We start from the raw sequence: 20,412 nt of genomic DNA, 5'->3' as shown, positions 1-20,412 counted from the left end.
CCACTCAAGACTTTTCCCTTTGCACTGCTCCCTATACACACACCTATAACACTGTGACCGGTCCCAGCAGGGCGTTCCGTGGAATTGCAGAGAGAAAAAGGAGGAAAAGAGAGCAAGAGGCCACCGCACAGATGGAGAGGTACTGTCTAATGCCCCTAATGTCCTGTGTCACAGCCCTTCCCAAAACACACACACACACACACACACACACACACGTAGAGTGAGACAGCGGAGAGATGGTGTTTTGTGTTGTCCTCTGTTACTGTAGTATAATGGTGTGTTTATTGCCTCAGATCTTTAAAGTCCAAACTCCGATCCTTCATAGTCTGTTTCCTCTTTTGCACACTTCCCTGTGGAGTTGTGATGCTAGGTTTACCAAGCAGAAAGCCAGCAGCAGTTTATTGATCTAAACCCAGTGATTTCTGCAGAAGCCAGTTTCCCAGTTAGAGTAAAACATAAACGCAGTTATTAAGTTTAATATAAGACATAAAATCACAATGGTTAGATACACACTACCTAAGATTTTTTTAAATAATTTAATATTCAGACAGGTTGCATTAAATTGATCAAAAATGACAGTAAATACTTTATTTCAAATTAATGCTGTTCTTTTAAACTTTCAATTCATCAAAGAATCCTGGAAAATCCTCAAAAATATTAAGCAGCACATCATTTAATTTAAAATTGTAATAATATTTCACATAAGTACTATTTTACTGTATTTTTGATCAAATAAATGCACCTTTGGAGAGCATAAGAGACTTTTTCCCGAAACCATTAGAAAAATCTTACTGACCCCTATGGTGGGGAGTTTACATTGACTTATTATTGATATTATTTTTATGCAGGGCTAGTTATATTTTCTATGGCCAAATCCTTAAACCTAACTATGACACAAAACTTTAAGGATTTTTACATTTTCATCAGAATATTTTTTGATGTTCACAAAGCCATTTGCTGGTCCTCACAATATACGTGATTTCAGGTTTACTGCCCTTAAATTAAAGCAAAACCTCTCTCACACACACACACACACACACACACACACACGCACGCACATGGGTGGGTATGTGTGTGTCTCTCTGTGTTTGGCTGCTTGGATCAATAGGTCAGTCGAATAATCAAAGGTGCAGTAACTGGAGTGTGTTAATCGATACTGCTGACAACTGAACACTTTCGGAGTTTCACTTATCAGTCTAGTGTCACGCAGGACACTAATGCCATGTGCACTATGAATAACTCAACAGCAAATATCATTCCACCTGGCTGAATTGGCTTACATATTTAAAAACATTTGTTAACTAGTAAAACCTAATTGGCCTGCTGGCAGATCATCAAAAAAGTCTTCCCAGCATGATGCAGAATTGCTAGAGAGAACTAATGTGTAGAGCAATGAGGGACAATTGAAAGGACATATATGGTTTTCATCTTCCCAGCAAATGTGTAACGGAGTTCAGCTCCCTTTTTATTATACAGAAAAAAAGAGCAGACTGTGAATCTAGCTTTTAGTGTTTTCCAGAGATCCCATGACGCTGCTCAACAACATTACTGTAGATGCCTGTGACTGTGGGAAGGTTGCAGATAATTGTTTGCATCCATTAGGATTACAAAACAACTGCACATGAAAGGTTTAGTTCACTCAAAAATGAAAATTCTGCCATCATTTACTCACTTTTATGCCTTTCAAAACCCTTATGAGTGTGTGTCTTCTGTCATACAGTTTTATAATAATAATAATAACTTGGTCCTTTGTTTCCATGCAATTACAATCAATGTTGACAAAATCCATTTATGCATTCATTCATATCCATTTGATTTGTGTGCTGCATTCCAAGTCTTTTGAAACATTATTAATACAGTAGCTTTGTGTGACGGACAGACCAACATTTAAACTGATTTAATATTACTCTTCAGTGAGATGTTAACCTACTGAAACTGAATACTGTGTCAGTAAGTTGACTTAACAGTTTAATTAGACCAGTTCATTTAGTGAACACATCATTCTGCTTTGTGAACTGCATCAGCCGATTCAGTTGATTCATTCACAAATCAGAATATCTACTTCTCTTGAACACATCAAAGAGAAGTAGGGTATGCCTTTTTATCATTTTGAAACTTGACAGCCCCAGTTCTCATTTTTGAGAACAATATGTTCTTCAAAAGCACTTTCTATGTTCCATAGAAGAAATAAAGTCATATGGGTTTGGAACAACATGAGGGTGAGTAAATCATTTTCATTTTCAGTGAACTATCCCTTGAAGCTCATATATTTTCATCAGATAAAAAGTAGAACACACTCTAAATCTTCTGGCATTTTTGTTTTATTTAAACTTTGAGCTGTTTCTGTTGTTCCCATTTTGAATGGCTGTGGTTTTTAAGAAATGTGTTGTTATATTCTTAAATTATTCATAAAAGCAATGGGTATATATATTTCTGTGAGGATCGACATGTCACACTCCGGCGATCTGACTGATCACTCTATTTTCAGCTCACCCACAAATGAGGATTAAGATCGTTAAAGCGTCTAATTAAAAATGATTCTCATAGTTCTCTTGATATGCGCTTCTATTTTTGAAACTTGATGAAGATCTGCGCTCTTTCCCTGTCAGCCGGCACATTGACTTTGACAGCAGTTTAGAAGGTTGTCAGCAACACGGACATAAGGAGAAAAGCAGTTCTGACAACTATACAGATGAACTGTCACCATGCTCTTTGTAGCCATCTCAAAAATAACAGCGATATTAATAAGCCCTTTTCTCTTTTGTAAAACGTTTATGTTGGTGAATTCGATTAGAGGCTCATAGCGGCACAAGTACAGTACATGCTGTAAAAAATGTCCTTTGCTCTGCATCACTCACTGTACTGCAAGAATATTAGTTTCCCCGCAGTATATTTTACTACTTTTGGCTGCAGTGCTTCTTTCTAATATTGTGGTGTTGTGCAACTGCATCATGCCTGCAGAAACAAAATGCTTACTCTACACCGTGGCCATCGCTTTTCATCCTGTTTTTTGTACAAGCCAAATTGCCTCATTATTTCATCCCTGGCCCAGCTCTCCTTAATTTTAAAGGCTCCACATTGAGTGTGTGAGCTGCTGTATTATTTGTTGGCAAATGAGGAAAGACCACCTACCTCTCCATGGCTCACTACAATACTACACTACGGTGTAACCATGGTGACATGATGGATGGAGAACAAGTGTAGAGTGCTAACAAGAGGAAGAAGGCTGTCAGTTGAAGGAGTGGGTCAACTGAACTTTCTTTAATTCTCTGATGAGGCAGTTTGTAGTAGTAAATTTTTTGTGAGCGATTTTCTGGTTTGAAAGTCACCAGAACTCAGTAATGAAAACATGAAGCACAGTGACACAGTGTTTTTGCACTATGAAGTAATTCATATTGTTAGAAATGTTTACTGCGCTAACACGTACCCACAGGTGAATTTAAGGCTGTGTCCGAACTGTATAGTATAGTAGGTACTATATTTGGTTTGAAACTTACTTTCTGACTATTAAAGTATGTTCTATATAGTATGAATGAAATTTCAGACATACTACATCCGCCATGTTGTCACTGTCGTGATTATGCCGTCATTTGCATTGCTTCTCTGCCATTCACAAATCATGTCCAGTGGCCTCATGGGATAGTAAAGTGTCCATCAGATGCGCACTTTAGAACCTCGACTGAAGTAGAAGGTCATCCGGGTGCTTTTCATCCACAATTTTAAGAATATTATGAATTCGGACATACTACTCGGCTCACATACTGTACTTACCATATAGTATGGAAGAAGGTAATTTATGTTTCACAGGCCAATGTTTATACTGACATCTATCTTTATGGATGTTACATAACACAAAATCAAATGTTTTTGGTTACCTTATTTACCCTATTTTTTCACCCATAAAGTAGAGTAGTATTTGACAGATCAGATCATGTAATCTCACAAAATGTCAGCCTCCATGAGGCGGCGACCTGTCTTATGTAGAATAAATCAGATTTTTCTTGGCCACTAACTTTACTAGAGTAATTTCTCCAGTTTAATTTCCTATTTATATTCTCTCACAATTTTAAACATACAGTATATTCAAAAGTAGTATGACACTTAAGTGGGAAAAAAAATGCTCATTTAAGTTTGAATATTTCAGTTTTCTATTATGTTAATTTAAACTTAGAAGGGCACTTCGGAAGGGGAAGACATATGTAGGAGCGTTCTAAACGAAAGTTAACAACTGAATCCCTTAACGAAGACCCCTTCCACAAGTCCGTTAGTGAAGGGAACATGCAGTGGTCACGTCAATGAAGTAATTTAAAAAATTTATGGTCATGTTCTGTTATTCGGAATAAGTAGGGCATAGGCTCACTTCCGATTGGAATTTGCCCTGAAGTTGTGGTCTTCCCTATTGTGACGTATATATCCGAGTGAAGCAGCTTCTCGATTGAGAAAAGATGATGGATGGGACTTCATTTTGTCCATCGGGAATTGGTTGGTTCCTTGGATTGTTGTTGTTTGTTAATTGCTGTGATCTCATGTGAGTGACAGTTTGATGGAAAGAAGGAATTATTGTCCTGAAGAGTCAGAGGAGAGAGGGGAAGGTAAAGTTATTTTGATTAAAGAGGGCACATGATTAAAAAAATGAAAACATGCACAGATAAATTACTTATAATAAACACTGCAATATTCCATAAAATATAAGAATGTCCATTTAGATTTCTTGGTGACTTTAAGCTAAAAGATCAAACAGTGTGCTTAAATATCTGAAAATACAGACACGCAGATGAGTACATGTGTTTCTGAAGCCTGAAGCAGTGTCAAACTGGGAAAAACTGTTTATGGTTGCCTTTTTTTTTTTTTTTTTTTTTTTTTGCAGAGGAACAGTGAGGACTGGAGATTTGTTTGGAGTGCACTGAGCTTGTTGTATAACTTCAAACACTCGTCTCTGTCCGTAATCTGTCATGCTAATGCTACCATGTATAAATGGATTGTTTGAAAGTGTGTTTAACATTTCTATTTTTGTCTCCTCTTGCTCCATCTCCCATTCTTTTTGTGTTTTCCCCCTCTCATCCTCTACCTCTTTCCAATCTACTGTGCTTCTGAAAATCCTTTCTATCCCAGAAACTTCCGGAAACATTTGAGGATGGTGGGCAGCAGGAAGGGGAAGACCCAGAGTGAGTTGTGTGTGCAAATTGTATATGATTTTTCAATGAAAATATGTGAACATGCCATTGCTTGACAATAATTCATGGTGTCAGATGAATTATTTTCAGGGGTCACAGATGCTTCAAGCATCTGGTCAAAAGGATGAAACCGATGCTCTTGTCTGATATACAACTAGCAATGTGACTTAGTTTCTGAATACCTTGCCACTCTCTCATCAATAAGCATTACAGTATACAGAGTGAAATTGATTCTAATATTTAGAAGTAATCAGCCTTAAGCGAAGAAATCCTCAAACATGTCACATCCCAACCTCAGAAAAGAGCCCAGAGTGTGTGTGTGTTGAAGAGCAGTGTGTGTGATGCTTTCCTCCTCCGCTTCGTTATTAGCATTTGCTGATCGCAAAGCGAAGAGTTTCAGCCGCTCCTGGAGTGACCCCACACCCGTCAAGCCTGACTCTCTCCATGACTCCAGAGACAGTGAGTCCACACACACACAACCATGGTGTATATTTTTCTGGTTTCAGTACATGTACATTATTGGTCACCCACACAAAACATTCATATAAAAATCTTATGATGCCTGTAAAGATCATGTCCAGGTCTTATTTAAACGCAGGGGTGTGAAGTAACGAATTACAAATACTCACGTTACTGTAATTAAGTAGTTTTTTTCAGAAATTGTACTTTTTTGAGTAGTTAAAATTTTTTGTAATTTTACTTTTACTTGAGTACATTTTAAGTGATGTATCGGTACTTTTTCTCCGCTATTTTCCTTCTGTTTGTGGTCGTTACTCGTTACATGCTTGTTTTAAATGTATTTTATTTTTATCCATCAACGTGATTGGATTGAGTAAGCGGTCTCGTGACTGTCATCAAATCAAATTAAGCATAGACAACTTTAACCGCCTATTCCTGCTGTTACTCGTGACTGCTGTGGAAGTGCATTCTTCACGCATCAATCCAGATATCAATCCTCTAATAAGGTACAGTTCACATTTCTGCTTAATATGATATTTATATAGGCTGGCCTGTCTATAGGGCCTAACATTTGGTCTGAGGCTGGGGGTATTGCGAGACGAGTTCATAATGCGGTGAATTCCCGCTCTCATTTACTTCAAAATCACATTATAGAGAGACGCGCGTCACGATCTGTGCACTACCGCGTCTCGTGCTCGCCATGCCGCCAGATTCAGAATCAGTGTACTCTATGAACCATGGCGTTAACTTGAACTGCATTTCTGTCAGTGCGTGACTACAGCTCGTTAATAAACAACGTTTTTTGATTGATCCATTACAATCCGTCTTCATTTGGCAAGTGCATTTGCGCAAAAACATTTTTCATGTTAACTTTTTTTTTGTGTGTGTGTGTGGATGCTGCTGATAAAACAGCTTCACCCAGACTACAAAGAGACATGCATTTGTGTGTGTGTGTGTTTGTTTGTTTCTTTTGTAAAAGTTTCCTGGATATAACTTCCCTATTTAATGCACAATTTTCCTTACAAATTATATTATCAGCATTACAATGTGAGTAAATGTAGCCGTGTAAAATGTAAGGAATGATGCCACCCTTCTAGAACAATGTGCATTTACATTTAAATTGTAACATATTTAATATCATGGAATTAAAGTGTGTAATTAGTGTTAGCTCACTATCTTAGCCTTTTTCAGTGCATTATGTGAGGTAATCTGATAATATTAGAGATTCTCATTTATCAAAACACTAACATTGATACAGTTTTGGAGAGAAATTGGGTATTTTTTAATCTCTCTATTTGATGCATTTTAAAAAGATGGATGATAGATATTCTTCAATCTTTCTAACAAAGAACAAAATATAATGTGAAGTACAGTATGTACAATTTTTTTAAATTTATAAATTGTAGTGCACAGTGTTTATTGTAAGTTAGTATCCGCAGCTCAGTACTCACTACTCACTACTCATGAGTACTTTTAAATAAGCTACTTTTTTACTCTTACTCAAGTAGTTTTTTGGACAAGTACTTTTTACTCTTCTCACACTACATTTTTTGGAATGTAATGCTACTTTTACTTGAGTATGTTTTTTCAGTACTCTTTCCACCACTGTTTGAACGTAACTTTAAACATAACAATTACAAACAGCTTTTCTGTTTATTATTTCTGTTCTTGCCGACTGGAATGAATAGCAGTTTGACTGACTAGCCTTAAAAGGAACGTTGATTAAAGGAAGTACAACAGCTACTATCATGTTTATATTTTTAAAGACACTAACGTTCCAAGGTTTTTTAATGTTTTTGACTGTCTCTTATCATGCTCACCAATGCAATGCTACATTTATTTGATTAAAAATACAGTGAAACAGTAATATTGTGAAATATTATTATAATTTAAAGTAACGTTTTTCTATTTGAATACATTTTAGTATGGAATTTATTCCTCTGGTGGCAAAGCTGAATTTTCAGCATCATTTCTCCAGTCTTCATTGTCACATGATCCTTCAGAAATCATTCTAATATGCTGATTTTGGTGTAAAAGAAATATTTCATATCATAATCAATGTTGAAAACAGTTGTGCTGCATAATATTTTGGTGCAAACCACGCTTTTTTTTTTAGGATTCTTTGATAAATATAAAGTTTAAAAGAACAGCATTTACCTAAAATGGAAATCTTTTGTAACATTATAAATGTCTTACTGTCACTTTTGATCAATTTAATGAATCCTTGCTGAATAAAATATATATTTTTTAAATCTTACACATTTTACTTATTACATTTACAGTAATAATGCCATTTTTTATTATGAGAATGTGATTTTGGGTGGCAGAATTTATTTTAAATTAGTCTTAAATTTAATTATGAAATGGACATGTTCTCTAGAGGCTTCATTTGTGCATTGTGCAAGAATAGTACATCGTGCTATTCATCACACACACACACACACACACACACACACACACACACACACACACACACACACACACACACACACACACACACACACACACACACATCAGCACCTGTGCATGTGTAAAATGTCTGTTTGCCACAGATGTACTCTGCTGTCTATATGTGTGCTTTCTCTTTGTGTCCTATATGGCACTAAATACGTTGCTTTGTAAGACCTTCTCCACACAAACCAGCAGGAGATGTCATGTTAGAACGGCCAACCTCTAAGACATGAACAACAGAATGCTTGTTGATAGAACCTGTCATCTCATTGGTCGTTTATGTGCTTGTGTTCTGTTTCTGTGTATTTGCATATTACCTTTTCCCAAGGTGGAGACCTCCAGGCGTCGTCTGGCAATCTAGATGAAGAAGACTATGATGATGTCGACTGGGAGGAAGAGAGAGAGTCAGAAAGAGCAGCCTGCGAGGGCGATGACTTCATCCCACCCAAAATAATGGTACGTGCAACTTTCAATCACCCTCATCCATTTTAACATGATCCAACTGCCTTATGAACTCATCATCAATTTCTCATTAAATGTGGTGCAGCTTTTTGATCATCAATGGGCTCATTAATACGCATGTTTTTTATTCATCCTTGTTTTTGAACAGCTAATTTCATCAAAAGTACCAAAGGCCGAGTACGTTCCCGACATAATCCGCCAGGACGACCCCTCCATAATCCCTATTCTCTATGTGAGTATAGTTTAATGATGCAGTCATACACAGGATCAAAGAGAATCAAAGTTTTGATTATCAGAATAAAGCCCCTTGTGTTAAGCACCGCTAATGATGTCTGCCAGTCAGCTCTCGCATGCAAGTTTTAGTAGTGCAAATCATCATTGTTCGAGATTGCAGATAACTGCTTTGTAATGCCAAGCTAGTGATTTAGCGTATTTATTATGCTTAAGTTATGTTCAAATAAAAATGTGACGTAATATTAACCAACTGACAATTCCTATCTCAGATTTATGCAGTTTTTTTCTTGTTGTTCATGCTTGCCCTGTATTCTGCCTGCAGGATCATGAACATGCCACCTTCGATGATATACTAGGTACGTGTTAATTGGCCAGACATGTTTTTTTTTGTTTGTATGCCTAATGTTTACTCCTGCTGTTTGTTTACTATGAAAAAGCTGGGCTGTAATATCATATGATTCCCTTGCTGCCTCCCTCTCCACTTCTCTGCTATCTGTCTTCTCTCATCTCTCTTCTCTTCAGAGGAGATTGAAAAGAAACTCACCGCCTACAGAAAAGGCTGCAAAATCTGGAACATGCTCATCTTCTGTCAGGTTTGGAAAAAATATGTGTGTGATAATTTGCATATCATGCTCTTTCACAAGTGTGCATGTGGAGTATTTTTGTGCGTGTTATTTTCCACTGTGTAATTGGCTCTCTTTATTCTCCAGGGAGGTCCAGGTCATCTCTACCTACTGAAGAACAAAGTGGCCACATTTGCTAAAGTAGAGAAGGAGGAGGACATGATACAGTGAGTTTACATTCAGAAAACAGTTCTGTATCTTTTTTTTCTATTTGTAATAGTGCTGCACAATAAACAAACAAACAATTAAGATTACAATGGTGGCTCCCACAATGAATGCAGGGATGCAAAAATCTTCCCAGATTATAAGCAAAACTTTAAAGGGCACCTATTATGCAAAATTCACTTTTACATGCTGTTTGAACATAAATGTGTGTTGGCAGTGTGTGAGCAAAACCACCCTAGAATGATAAAAATGCACCCAGTGTTTTTTTTACAATCTCAATAATTCATATGCACTCTCTCAGAATGAGCTGTTCTAAGATTCAGCTTTTTGTGACGTAAACATGGGAAAGGGGTTTGATTGACAGTGTGGTTGGTGGTTGGTGGTTGGTACCTCCCTCGGTGATCTGATCCTCCATTGTTGTTTCAACGACAGCCGGACCGCTGTTCTGAAGATTTGCGCTGCCTTCTAGAAAATGCCTCCTAAGAAAATTAAGTGTTTTGTTGTGGGCTGTAATACTTCGCATAGTTGTTTGCACTTGGTTCTGACATCAGAGCCACTGAAAACGCAGTGGGTGGATTTTATTTATGAAGGAAATTCGCCTCTTACACTCCCGAAGTACGTTTGTTTGCTCAAATCATTTTGAGAGTGACTGTTTTTTGAACGGCGGTCAATTCAAAGCAGGTCTTGCTACAAAATTAATCCTCAAGGGTGGATCGTTGCCTAGTGTTCACGATCCAACGACAATTCCTGAAGAAGTGTATTTTATGATTTCTGAGGTAACGTTAACAGTCATCGACAACAAATGTTGTTGTCGTCGTATGATTTATGTAATTTAAACCTTTTAAATAACCACACGTTTTCATATGTTTTTTAAGATATTGTTATTGTTATTATCGGTATTTGTGTTTGTGTTTTCAAACATTTGCGTCAACGTTATCACAGTTTGTGTGTGTCTGTGTGTGTGTGTTGCACAGCGATGACAACGCAATGAGTTCATAAATGTATCCAAATAACCATTCCGAGACATCCTGGTCCATTCTCGATCGTGTTTCTTCAGCCGGAATCTCTTCGTCATCTGGGTCGGACTCTGGTTCAAACATACGGCCGAATGCCATACACAATTGCGGGTGTATCACTCTCGGCCATTATGGTTCTACCGACTGTTAATTGCCATAGTTATGCAAGTTACGCCCACATCCAGCGGCAGGGTGGGGATTAGCAGCTCATTTGCATTTAAGGTCGTCTGCCTCAAAACAGCTTGTTTCAAAACACGCCCCAAAAATGACACATTCAAATGGTTATAATAAATTAACTGGGAGGTATTTTGTGCTGAAACTTCACAAATACACTCCGGGGACACCCAAGACCAATATTACATCTTGTAAAAAGGGCCATAATAGGTGCCCTTTAAGGTCTTTCTTCGGTATTTCCTCCAAAATAAAAGCTCTGTGGTTTAACATAAAAGACATTGAGATGAATATTAGTATTATTATATGTATTCGTATTAGAAGTAATATACAGTATTTGTTTACACTTTATTTCTTTAGTATTAGTATTATTAGACTGTTGTAAACTGTTAGTTTAGGGTACAGGTTAGTAGAATAAGTTGACATGTAGTTTCAAAGCCACTTATAGTCAGTAGAACGTCTGTTGGGAGAGCATCAAAATAAAGTGATAGCAGATATTAAGCAGTCAGTCTACTAATACTCTTTTAGCTGGTAGCTGACATGTATTTCCAAAGTTACTTTTAGTTAGGAGAATGTCTAAAGTGGACCATCGAAACAATGTGGTATAAAACAAATAAAATTAAAACAAAAATTCTTCCCAGAGGACATGGCAAGAGGAGTCACATCTTCATCACCTTTTTTTTTACACTTGATGAGTTTGCATCCTTGTTAATTAAATGTGAAAAATTGCCTTTTGGTCCACTCCTGTTGCTTCAATTTTCTATTTACAGTGTATGACACAACTAGAATGCTTCCATTATAATCAACAAGCCGCAAGATGGTGTAAATGCAGGATATTATTAATTAATTTAAATGATTGTTTTCATGCTTTTTTTTACTGTCAATTCAATGAAATTTACAAGAAAATCAACTGTTAAAAATCTTGTGTGCAGGTTCTGGAAGAGACTTGGCAGATTCATGAGTTTATTAAATCCTGAGCCAAACCTCATCCACATTATGGGCTGCTATGTGCTCGGCAATGCTAATGGAGAAAAGGTAGATAATATCTACTCACCTCTCTGTGTGTTTAACCACTGTTTCATTCCATAGGATTTTTGTCATAAAGACAAGACAGGAAATTATTAGTGAGCGATAGAGGGGAATGGAATGAATAATAGATAGAAAGATTATGTTTATAGTCTGTACAGTATATCAGTCATACTCTTTATATTCATACATCATATTATGAGGTTTTAGCACCCTTGCAGAGCTTACACGACTGCACGGCCTCATACTTTCATGAACTTTCCTGCTGTGGCAGGTGTGTTCATGAGAAACAGAGGAAGACAAGTTGGAGTGTGTTCAGAGTGAGGCTGGGATATGATGGCAGGAGATCCGGGTGCCAGATTGACAAACAACTGCTCTGTGACTGACAGTTAGACAGTCTGTCACCCCTCCACCCTCACATTTCTCTGCCTCATATACTCACACACGCACACACTCCAACATGCACACACACGCAGTCTCTCAGTGGCACACACTGACAGTTGCCTCTGGCCACCATAGCTCAGGACATATATTCAGTTATGCCAGGCTGGATATGGGCTTATAACGATAAATGCTTTCAGAAAAGTACTGTGGTGTAAACCACAGTATCAGATGGTACTAAATGACTACCATGGTATTTACGTCAGTGGTATTATCATGCTAAATGTCCAAAATACAAACAAACCTGATCCAAGATGCATCCATAATTAGTTTGAGATCAGATTAAAATCTTGTTTCTGAGGGGTCAGATCAGATTTTAAGTCGTTTTCGTAATTCAGGACGCTGCGTGACTGTGAGATCATAAATGAACCACAGGAGTGTAAACAAATGTGTCTGAATACATGTGTGTTGAATGATGAATGAGTGCATATTTATAAGTGTACACTAATGAGTTCTGAACCATGGAGAGGTGTTGTGAGGCAAAATTTCTTTCTTTTTTTGTCCTATATTTCCATGTATATATGCAAAGGATTCCTGCAAATCACACAGATCATTTTAAGCATAGTTAGTGCTCTGGAACACCATTATGCTAAGGGTTGACAACCCCATGGTGCACCTGTATGACAGACACTTGGTAAACAAATTTGGATGCAGTCTTCTGATTGAAGTACACAGAGTCTCTGATTGAAGTACACACATAACCATGCACAAAACTAGAGTCACACTAAAATTTCTGCCACATGAGCATTTCATCCAGTCGGTTTCTGAAGCAGGTCTACTGAGAGAATAACTGAAGTAAAAAAAAAAAAGAAACATGAAGGCTTTTTCGCTGCATTTAGCAATTTTCCCCCATAGCCCCTACTCTCTCTGAAGGGGAAAGGAAGAGCTTCAGTGAACTTGCTATATATAGATTCTGACCTGGTGCAGCAGCAGCAGAAAGCAGCCCAACAGCTTTATGCCTTCTCTCTGTTTTTAAAGGAATAGTTCCACACCGTCATTTTCTCACCCTCATATTATTCCAGACCTGTATGAAATTTTATTTTTGTACACATTTCTCTTTTCCATGCAATTACAATTAATCAAAAAGACACTAAAGTACCGTAAAAGTGTCATATAAGTAGGCTGTACGAGTTTTGAGTCAATGATCATTAAGTCAATGAGTTGAGAACCAGATCAGTCCGATCCATGGACAAATCATTCAGACTCGTTTTATGAACCGTATCAAATTAATTTTAGAGATCCACTTCTAAAGAGGGAATTGTTCACAAATCGGACATCTAATATGACCATCACATAACTCTGGAATATCATGCACAAGGCGTATGGATTGTTTTTTTAATACTTTGTTGCTTTTGTGTCCCTTTTGAACCCTGGAAGCTCCAGGTCCCATTCGTTCTAATTGTATGGCAAATAGCAACCAGTATGTTCTTAAAAATATCTGCTTTTGTGATTCACAGAAGAAAGTCATACAGGTTTGGAAAAGCCTGATGATGAGAGAATTTTAATTTTTGGGTGAACTGTGCCTTTGAACTCCTGCCTTTGTGCTTTTGTTGTAGTGTTAAAATCGGATAACGGTTATACACTGTCTCTGTGATTTTGTTTTTCTATTAGCCGTGTCAGGGCAGCAGCAGCTGGCCATATATCTTGTGTGTTCAATATCAAGCAGAAAGCTAATGAGGTTGTAACGACTGCCTGAGCATATGTAATGTTATACTGAATAAAGGGAAGGGATTAGTTTTCTCAGCATCATTATAACCATTAGCTTTGAGCCAGTTCCCCATGTGTCCCTTTTTTCTGTTGCTTATTTGATCTAAGCTGCTAATATTGCGTTTAATGATTAGGAGTCATATTTGTATATACTGATGCAAGGGGATTTTTAATGCGATCACTTTGGTTTACAAATGGCCTGGTCTTCACTACAATGGAAAGAGATTGATTATCTGAGCCTGGATTTATGAGGCTTTCTGTGGCTTTCATGATCGATTTAGAGAGGTGAAGAATCGCTCTCAGAAAAGATGTCCAGATGAGAGATTATACTGACAGCATCCAGAGAAACAGGGGGGCAATTCATGCACTCTGACAGGCTTTGTCCCGATATGAAGGATTCTCATTGACACTACCAGACCCCCTCCAGCGGAGGTCGATCACAGCATGGCAGAACACATAGTTTAACACTCCACCAGTTGCCCTGTCCAGCTCCCTCTAGTTTATGATGCACACACACATCGCTGTATGGCTCCTATTAGCAGCCTGTGCAGTCAGATTATCAAGTCGACCAGAGAGAAGGTTTGGATTAAGATTTAGTTTTTAGTTACGCACTTATAGACTGATATTTGGCCAGTACAGACAGCCTAATCAGTTGAGAGAATTCTTTTTGCTTCATTATTATTGTTGTTATATTATTATTATTATTATTATTATTATTATTATTATTGAATACTTGCTGGTGTAGTTGTTGTTGTTGTTTTTGTTGTAATATAAATACTTAAAGACAAAAGTAATGTATTATATTGTGAATGAGTAAATGGGTAATAGCAATAATAAAACGAAGCAGTAAAGTTTGATTAATAATAAAATATATATTTTTTTATTAAAATCTATTATTATTGGAAACTTGTTATTTTTATACCAAGCCAATACTACTAATAATAATTATTATTTTTAATTACTAATTATATATTTTTTATTAAATATTGTGTGTATATAATAACAATAACAAGTATTCAATAATGAATATTAAATATACACACACTAAATAATATACTAAATTGAATTAGTATATAAAGTAATCAAATAACAATTTTGTGTATACCTCATTTGCGTTCATTAAATTATATTTATCAAATGTTTGTGTATATATATATATAAATTTATTTATTGATTTTTATCTGCATTTTATTGTAATCAACCCCCCTGCTCTCTGAATATTGATATTAACATGGACCATTGAAAAATATATATGTAATATAAATTTTTTGTCTTTATTTGGAATTTTGGGAGTAATATCGAATGTGTTTTGACAATTTGAAGATTTAACAACTGTGAAAATTGAAAAGTAACAGCAAAGTTTTCTCATCCTCAGCTTTTTCAAAACCTCAAGAGATTGATGAAACCTCATGCCATTGAGTTTAAGTCTCCTCTGGAGCTGTCAGCTCAGGGTGAGTGTACTGCACACACACACACACACACACACACACACACACCACACACCACACACACACACGACAGAGATGCCCACTCACACATATTCTGACACGCATGCGGTAAACAAACTACGAAACATGCATTAAAAAATAATAATAATGTAAATTTTATCTGTATATCTGGTGGTCTGTCAAATAAACACTTGCATGGCAGATCACATACACCGTATGGAGAGTTCTATGTGCCACGTGAACTGTGACCCCAACTCTCATCAGTGCCACCGCTATTGATTTGACCATAATTATTCTCCAATTAAAACCTCATTATCTTCTCCCACTGTTCCTGTCTCTTCACTGGACTCAGGAGGCCCACTTGCTCCCCTCCCTCCTCTTCTGTCTCCTTTTTGTCCCCTATGGACTCTACACAGCTTGATTTGCACTGTTGAGGATAATTACCACTGTTTTAAATGGAGAACAGTATTTAAAACACCCACAAATGCCTGTAAAGGCTTCCTAATGTAGATCTATTTTAAACAGCGGATGGTACGATAGATGTGTGGCGTGTTGCCTGTGATTTGATGGTCTGATATTTTAAGGAAAGCTAAAAATGTTGTGCTCTCTCCACTCTTAGGTAAGGAGATGATCGAAATGTACTTCGACTTTCGCCTCTACCGCTCGTGGAAGAGCCGCCAGCACTCCAAACTTCTCGACTATGATGACCTTCTGTGACATTGTGTCGTTGGTTTAAACAGCCCAAGAGGCAGGTAGCTTACTTTAGAGCCCACGCGGCAACGTTCCCTCCCGAGAGAGAGAGCCTGGGTGGAAAAGCCCTAAGATGGGGGAGGAAGATGAGGTTGAGGATGAGGATGGATGACATTGAGAAGATGTTTGAATTCTCTGCCCTCAAATGTAACAAAAGGTGAAGCAGCCATTACTGTTACTGTAGGTGCTGTGTGTTCACCCCATCTATTTGAGCTTTCAGCCTGACAGAGAAACATTCGCTAGATATCAGCAGGTCTTATCTTTTAGCCTGTGTGAGGTCTAGAAAATAATGTTCATTTTCTTTGAGAATTGAGAAAGCTGTGATAACATGGAAAAATAAGAACAGATTTGTTTTTTAGTATTTTTGTGGTGAACTAGCAAGGACAATGAAAGAAGGCCATTTACTAAAAACAGTACTAGAGGTTCTGATGTTATTCCCTATCTACAGGTGCAGGAGAAACTGTAGAACTACATTACTGTTGTATGTACATATTCACTCTAACTTAAAATAACTACTGTACTTTATCTTTTAGCATAATATTGCACTGTTGTAGTTGTTAAAGTATGGTGTTTTTTTGTTTAAGATTCACGAGAGGGAATATTACTCAGGTTTCATTTGTTTAACTGACCTCCCTCAGTACTGTACCATCTTTAGATTGAGAGATGAGACAAAAGAGAAACTTTTTTAATTCTATAGGTAGTTGTTCAGTCCAAAGGATTGAGCTACATGAGTGGGGTTGAAATAACACTTGAAATCTGTATCAGGGGCTTTGTGTGCGTTTAGACATTTTAGATTTCTATAGACTTACCGATTTATCGTCTAAAATTACACACTGTATTTGTAACATTAAGGCATGTGTAGAAGAAGCTCATTTTAGATCGGCAGATTTTGTCTTTTAGCTTCAACGTTTTTCAAAAATTTCTAGCATCTTAAGAAAACTTTGAATAAGATTTTAAAATGTATTCAATTTGAACCTATAGGCAACGTTAGACATTTAGCGAGTTTACGCTCACGCTCGAATCGGGGAATTTTTGTGTATTTCTCCATCTCTTTCTTTGTCATAATCGTCTGAATGTATTTGACGTGATATCACACTCTGTTTTGTGGTGTTTTCTTTGTAGGTGAATGATAGCTTATTTCTGATAAGTCAAAGTGCAATTGTATCTGCAGTATTTCTCTTTTCAATAGTAAGTGGTTCTGAATGTTATGTTTTTTTCAGTATACAGGATAGTACATTTAGCCTTTAAAGCGGTTCTCTGTGGAGAAAAATGTTCTCTAATCGCCGTAGTTGGTGCGTGGGTGTGTTTTGGATGCATCAAACAGATAAATTGGTAGATAGTTGAAATCTTCAATCATCACGAGTGGATGTTCAAGTGCAAAACATCAGCACCTGGTGCAATAGACAGTCCAAAGAATTTCATCGAAAGCTGCCAGATAGAAAAAGTGCAATGTGGTTAGTCTTACTGGTGTAATAATGTGAAGATTAGAATGCATTGCAATATCCAATGGAAGCCAGCAGAAAAAGCATCCCTAATATCGCTATTATTTTGAGCATAAAGCCGTGGAGACTATATGTGCAAAATTACACATTTATCTATGTCTGTTTTCGTGAGTGAGTTTTAGCTTTAAAGCACTGAGATGTCAAGGATGCGTATCTGTTTTCCTTGTGTTGATCTATCACATATCTTTTCATCTCTGACCACTTGTGCAGACGCCCTGAAAATCAAATAAAGCACAAAATCTGTGTATCTGTAGGGCCATCGGGGGAACGGAGTGTGTTTGGATTAGATCAAATCAAAACAGCCCGACCGCTGCTTTACGGAGGATATGTTTAGATGAATGCATGGCTTGATGGCTTTGATTTTTGGCTTCCAAGCTCATTTAAACTCATGTAATCCTCCCTGCACTGTTTCTACCAAAGTCATTGTATGCTATAATACCATTATATAGTGTAAAATAGATAGTTATGAATATATATATATGATCTGTGGGTGTAATAGAACATAGAATTGATTTCTTGTGTGTTGACACTGATTGATCCAATGGCACATGAGAACCGCATGGACTCCGCAAGAGCTCTGAGGATCATGGAGCCTTTTGGATTTGCTGAAAGGTCTATGGCAAGTCAGGTGTGAAACGTGATGTGTGAAGACCTCCTTACTCTTGCAATAAGTGTTTGCCATATGGCCTTGTGTTGATCAGAAAGCTCATATAGTTATGTCATATTAGGTGGGATTTAGGATATGAAAGGAGTGTTTGGTGGAAGAACACATTTTAAAACATGCATGTGTCTCATTCCAAATAAATCAACCGTTGTGCGCACCCCCACCCCCATCTATTTTCTGTAGCAATAGACATTGTAACATGAGCTGTATTGTTTCTAGGACAGACTGTGCTGCTTCTAGGACACTATTGTCTAAATATATTTTGGTTGCTATTTATGTTTCTAACGGCAGCCGTTTTAATTTTTACCACAGCCACTGGCTTTGCAACATAATGGAGAAAGACATCTAGGGTGTTATTGAGCCCTGGGCAAAAATATTTGAAGGCTTCAGGCAGTTTTTCTCTAACTGTACAAATTATTCATGATTCCGGTGGATAAAACAATTAAACTAAATTGTTAGTTGTGATGCTAATTTGAACATTAATACCGTAATTGGTAAACATTAAACTCGATGAGGTTTTAAGAAAACACAATGTTATTGTTAGTTCCCTTTGGACATTTTGGAACAAAGCCTGTAAGCCTGATATGTTGAGATTTAAAGAGAATTTGTTCAAATGGTTCTGGTGTGGATTTGATGTGCTACCCGTTTGGGGAAGAGCAAATGCATTCAGGAGTCTGATTTTGACCTAATAAATGAAGAATATTAGATAACACCTAATTTTACAGTGTCACTGTTACACATTTTACATGTAGTTACTAACAAAATTAAATAATGCATAGTTACATGCAACTAACCCTAAATCCAATCCATAATTATATATTAGTAAGCACATATTGTTAATTAATATTATTCAGTACTTAATTGTATAATTACACTGTAACAAGGGCACCTTTAAATAAAGTGTAACTGAAGTGTACATCAATTTCTTTTTTTAAATGTCTGGACTGTTACACTGCTTCAAATGTAACTTTTTTTCAGCTCTTAAAAGCAGAATATTTTAGTTTATATTGTTCTTGTCCTGTGTCTCTTGTCCTGCTGTTTGATATGGAGTAGTTGATTAGATTCAATGTTGAACGAATGACAACATCATGATTGCATTGTCAGAATCTTTAGCTCATAGGGCATTTTAAGAGAAATACTGTTTGTTTTTTTTTTTGTTAGTATTTTTTGGCCAGTCTTGCAGTGTCTCTTATTTTCTGCAAGGCCTTACTGGTGAAACTAATCACTTTAAAGCATTTTCAGTAGCAATGATAATACTTTTAATATAGCCTTTATTACAGTATCTAAAAGTATTCGAGGAGTGCTGAAAGTAAACATGTATGGTTTTCTTAGTCTGGCTACATTGCCAAATACAGTATATGATATAATAGTGTTTAGTTCAGATAAATGGTCAATATGTCTTAAGCAAATTAGCTCATCTTGTCATTTTGTTACTTTAAATGACTTGGCTTAAGCTCATAGTTTCTATCTCTTTAAGCTCAGTGTTCACAGTATTTAACATGTGACGTATTCAGGAAGGTAGTTTGATCTAAAACTGTTTGTTTTGCCTTGTACAACCTCTTCACAGCAGTGAACACTGGAAATGTTTCTTAATCTGTTTTACAGTAAAATGTGCCCAGTTTTAAGTGGAATTTTGTCTTGAGTCTTCTTTCATCAATTCAAGTTACATTTTTATATAGTGCTTTATACAATACAGATTGTTTCATTGCAGCTTCACAGTAATAAACAGAGAAATAACCGAATCAGTGATTAAACTCATGTCAGTTCAGTGTTGATTCAGTTCAGTTCAATGGCAGTGTTAGTGTTGCGAAATTAATCTATTATGAAACAAATTCGATTCAGCTATAAAGCAGCTCCGCAAAAGACAATAGTGTCATCATCCAGCTCAGTTCAGTTCAAGTTGTGTCAAATCAGTAACATTACTATATATTAAGTGTCTTTTACACCCCAGCTAAGCCATCCAAAGGCGACAGTAGAAAGAACTCCATTAAGGTGACCGAAATGGAGAAAAAAAACTTTCATCACCTCAAACCTGATGTGACCAGCCATATCCAGGAGAAAACCAGACAGAAAAAAATGGGTGACATTTGCTTAGATTTGCCATTGATTTTTCAGTCTA

The 20,412-nt window shown here is 36.8% G+C and overlaps 1 protein-coding gene across 2 annotated transcripts in view; it reads left to right on the top strand.

Moving 5' to 3' along the window:
* The window catches only part of nsmfb (NMDA receptor synaptonuclear signaling and neuronal migration factor b), a 37,492-nt gene extending 17,568 nt beyond the window's left edge, over positions 1-19,924 (top strand). Inside the window, exons 5-15 of one of the 2 annotated variants that reach the window (XM_077240884.1) lie at positions 71-139; positions 5,113-5,165; positions 5,544-5,633; positions 8,413-8,540; positions 8,695-8,778; positions 9,103-9,136; positions 9,303-9,373; positions 9,491-9,570; positions 11,688-11,790; positions 15,305-15,380; positions 15,997-19,924. In XM_077240884.1, coding sequence (XP_077096999.1) covers positions 71-139; positions 5,113-5,165; positions 5,544-5,633; positions 8,413-8,540; positions 8,695-8,778; positions 9,103-9,136; positions 9,303-9,373; positions 9,491-9,570; positions 11,688-11,790; positions 15,305-15,380; positions 15,997-16,094 — 886 coding nt within the window. In that variant the 3' untranslated portion in view covers positions 16,095-19,924. The remainder of the gene's footprint in view (positions 1-70; positions 140-5,112; positions 5,166-5,543; positions 5,634-8,412; positions 8,541-8,694; positions 8,779-9,102; positions 9,137-9,302; positions 9,374-9,490; positions 9,571-11,687; positions 11,791-15,304; positions 15,381-15,996) is intronic. The other variant, XM_077240885.1, reaches the window with a different exon arrangement.
* Positions 19,925-20,412: the final 488 nt, after the last annotated feature.

This window comes from Siphateles boraxobius, unplaced genomic scaffold (genome assembly GCF_051911475.1).
Source record: "Siphateles boraxobius isolate OS27281-9 unplaced genomic scaffold, OSU_SipBor_1 24, whole genome shotgun sequence".
In the NCBI taxonomy this organism is placed as follows: domain Eukaryota; kingdom Metazoa; phylum Chordata; class Actinopteri; order Cypriniformes; family Leuciscidae; genus Siphateles; species Siphateles boraxobius.
This window is presented reverse-complemented; position numbering and strand designations above follow the sequence as displayed.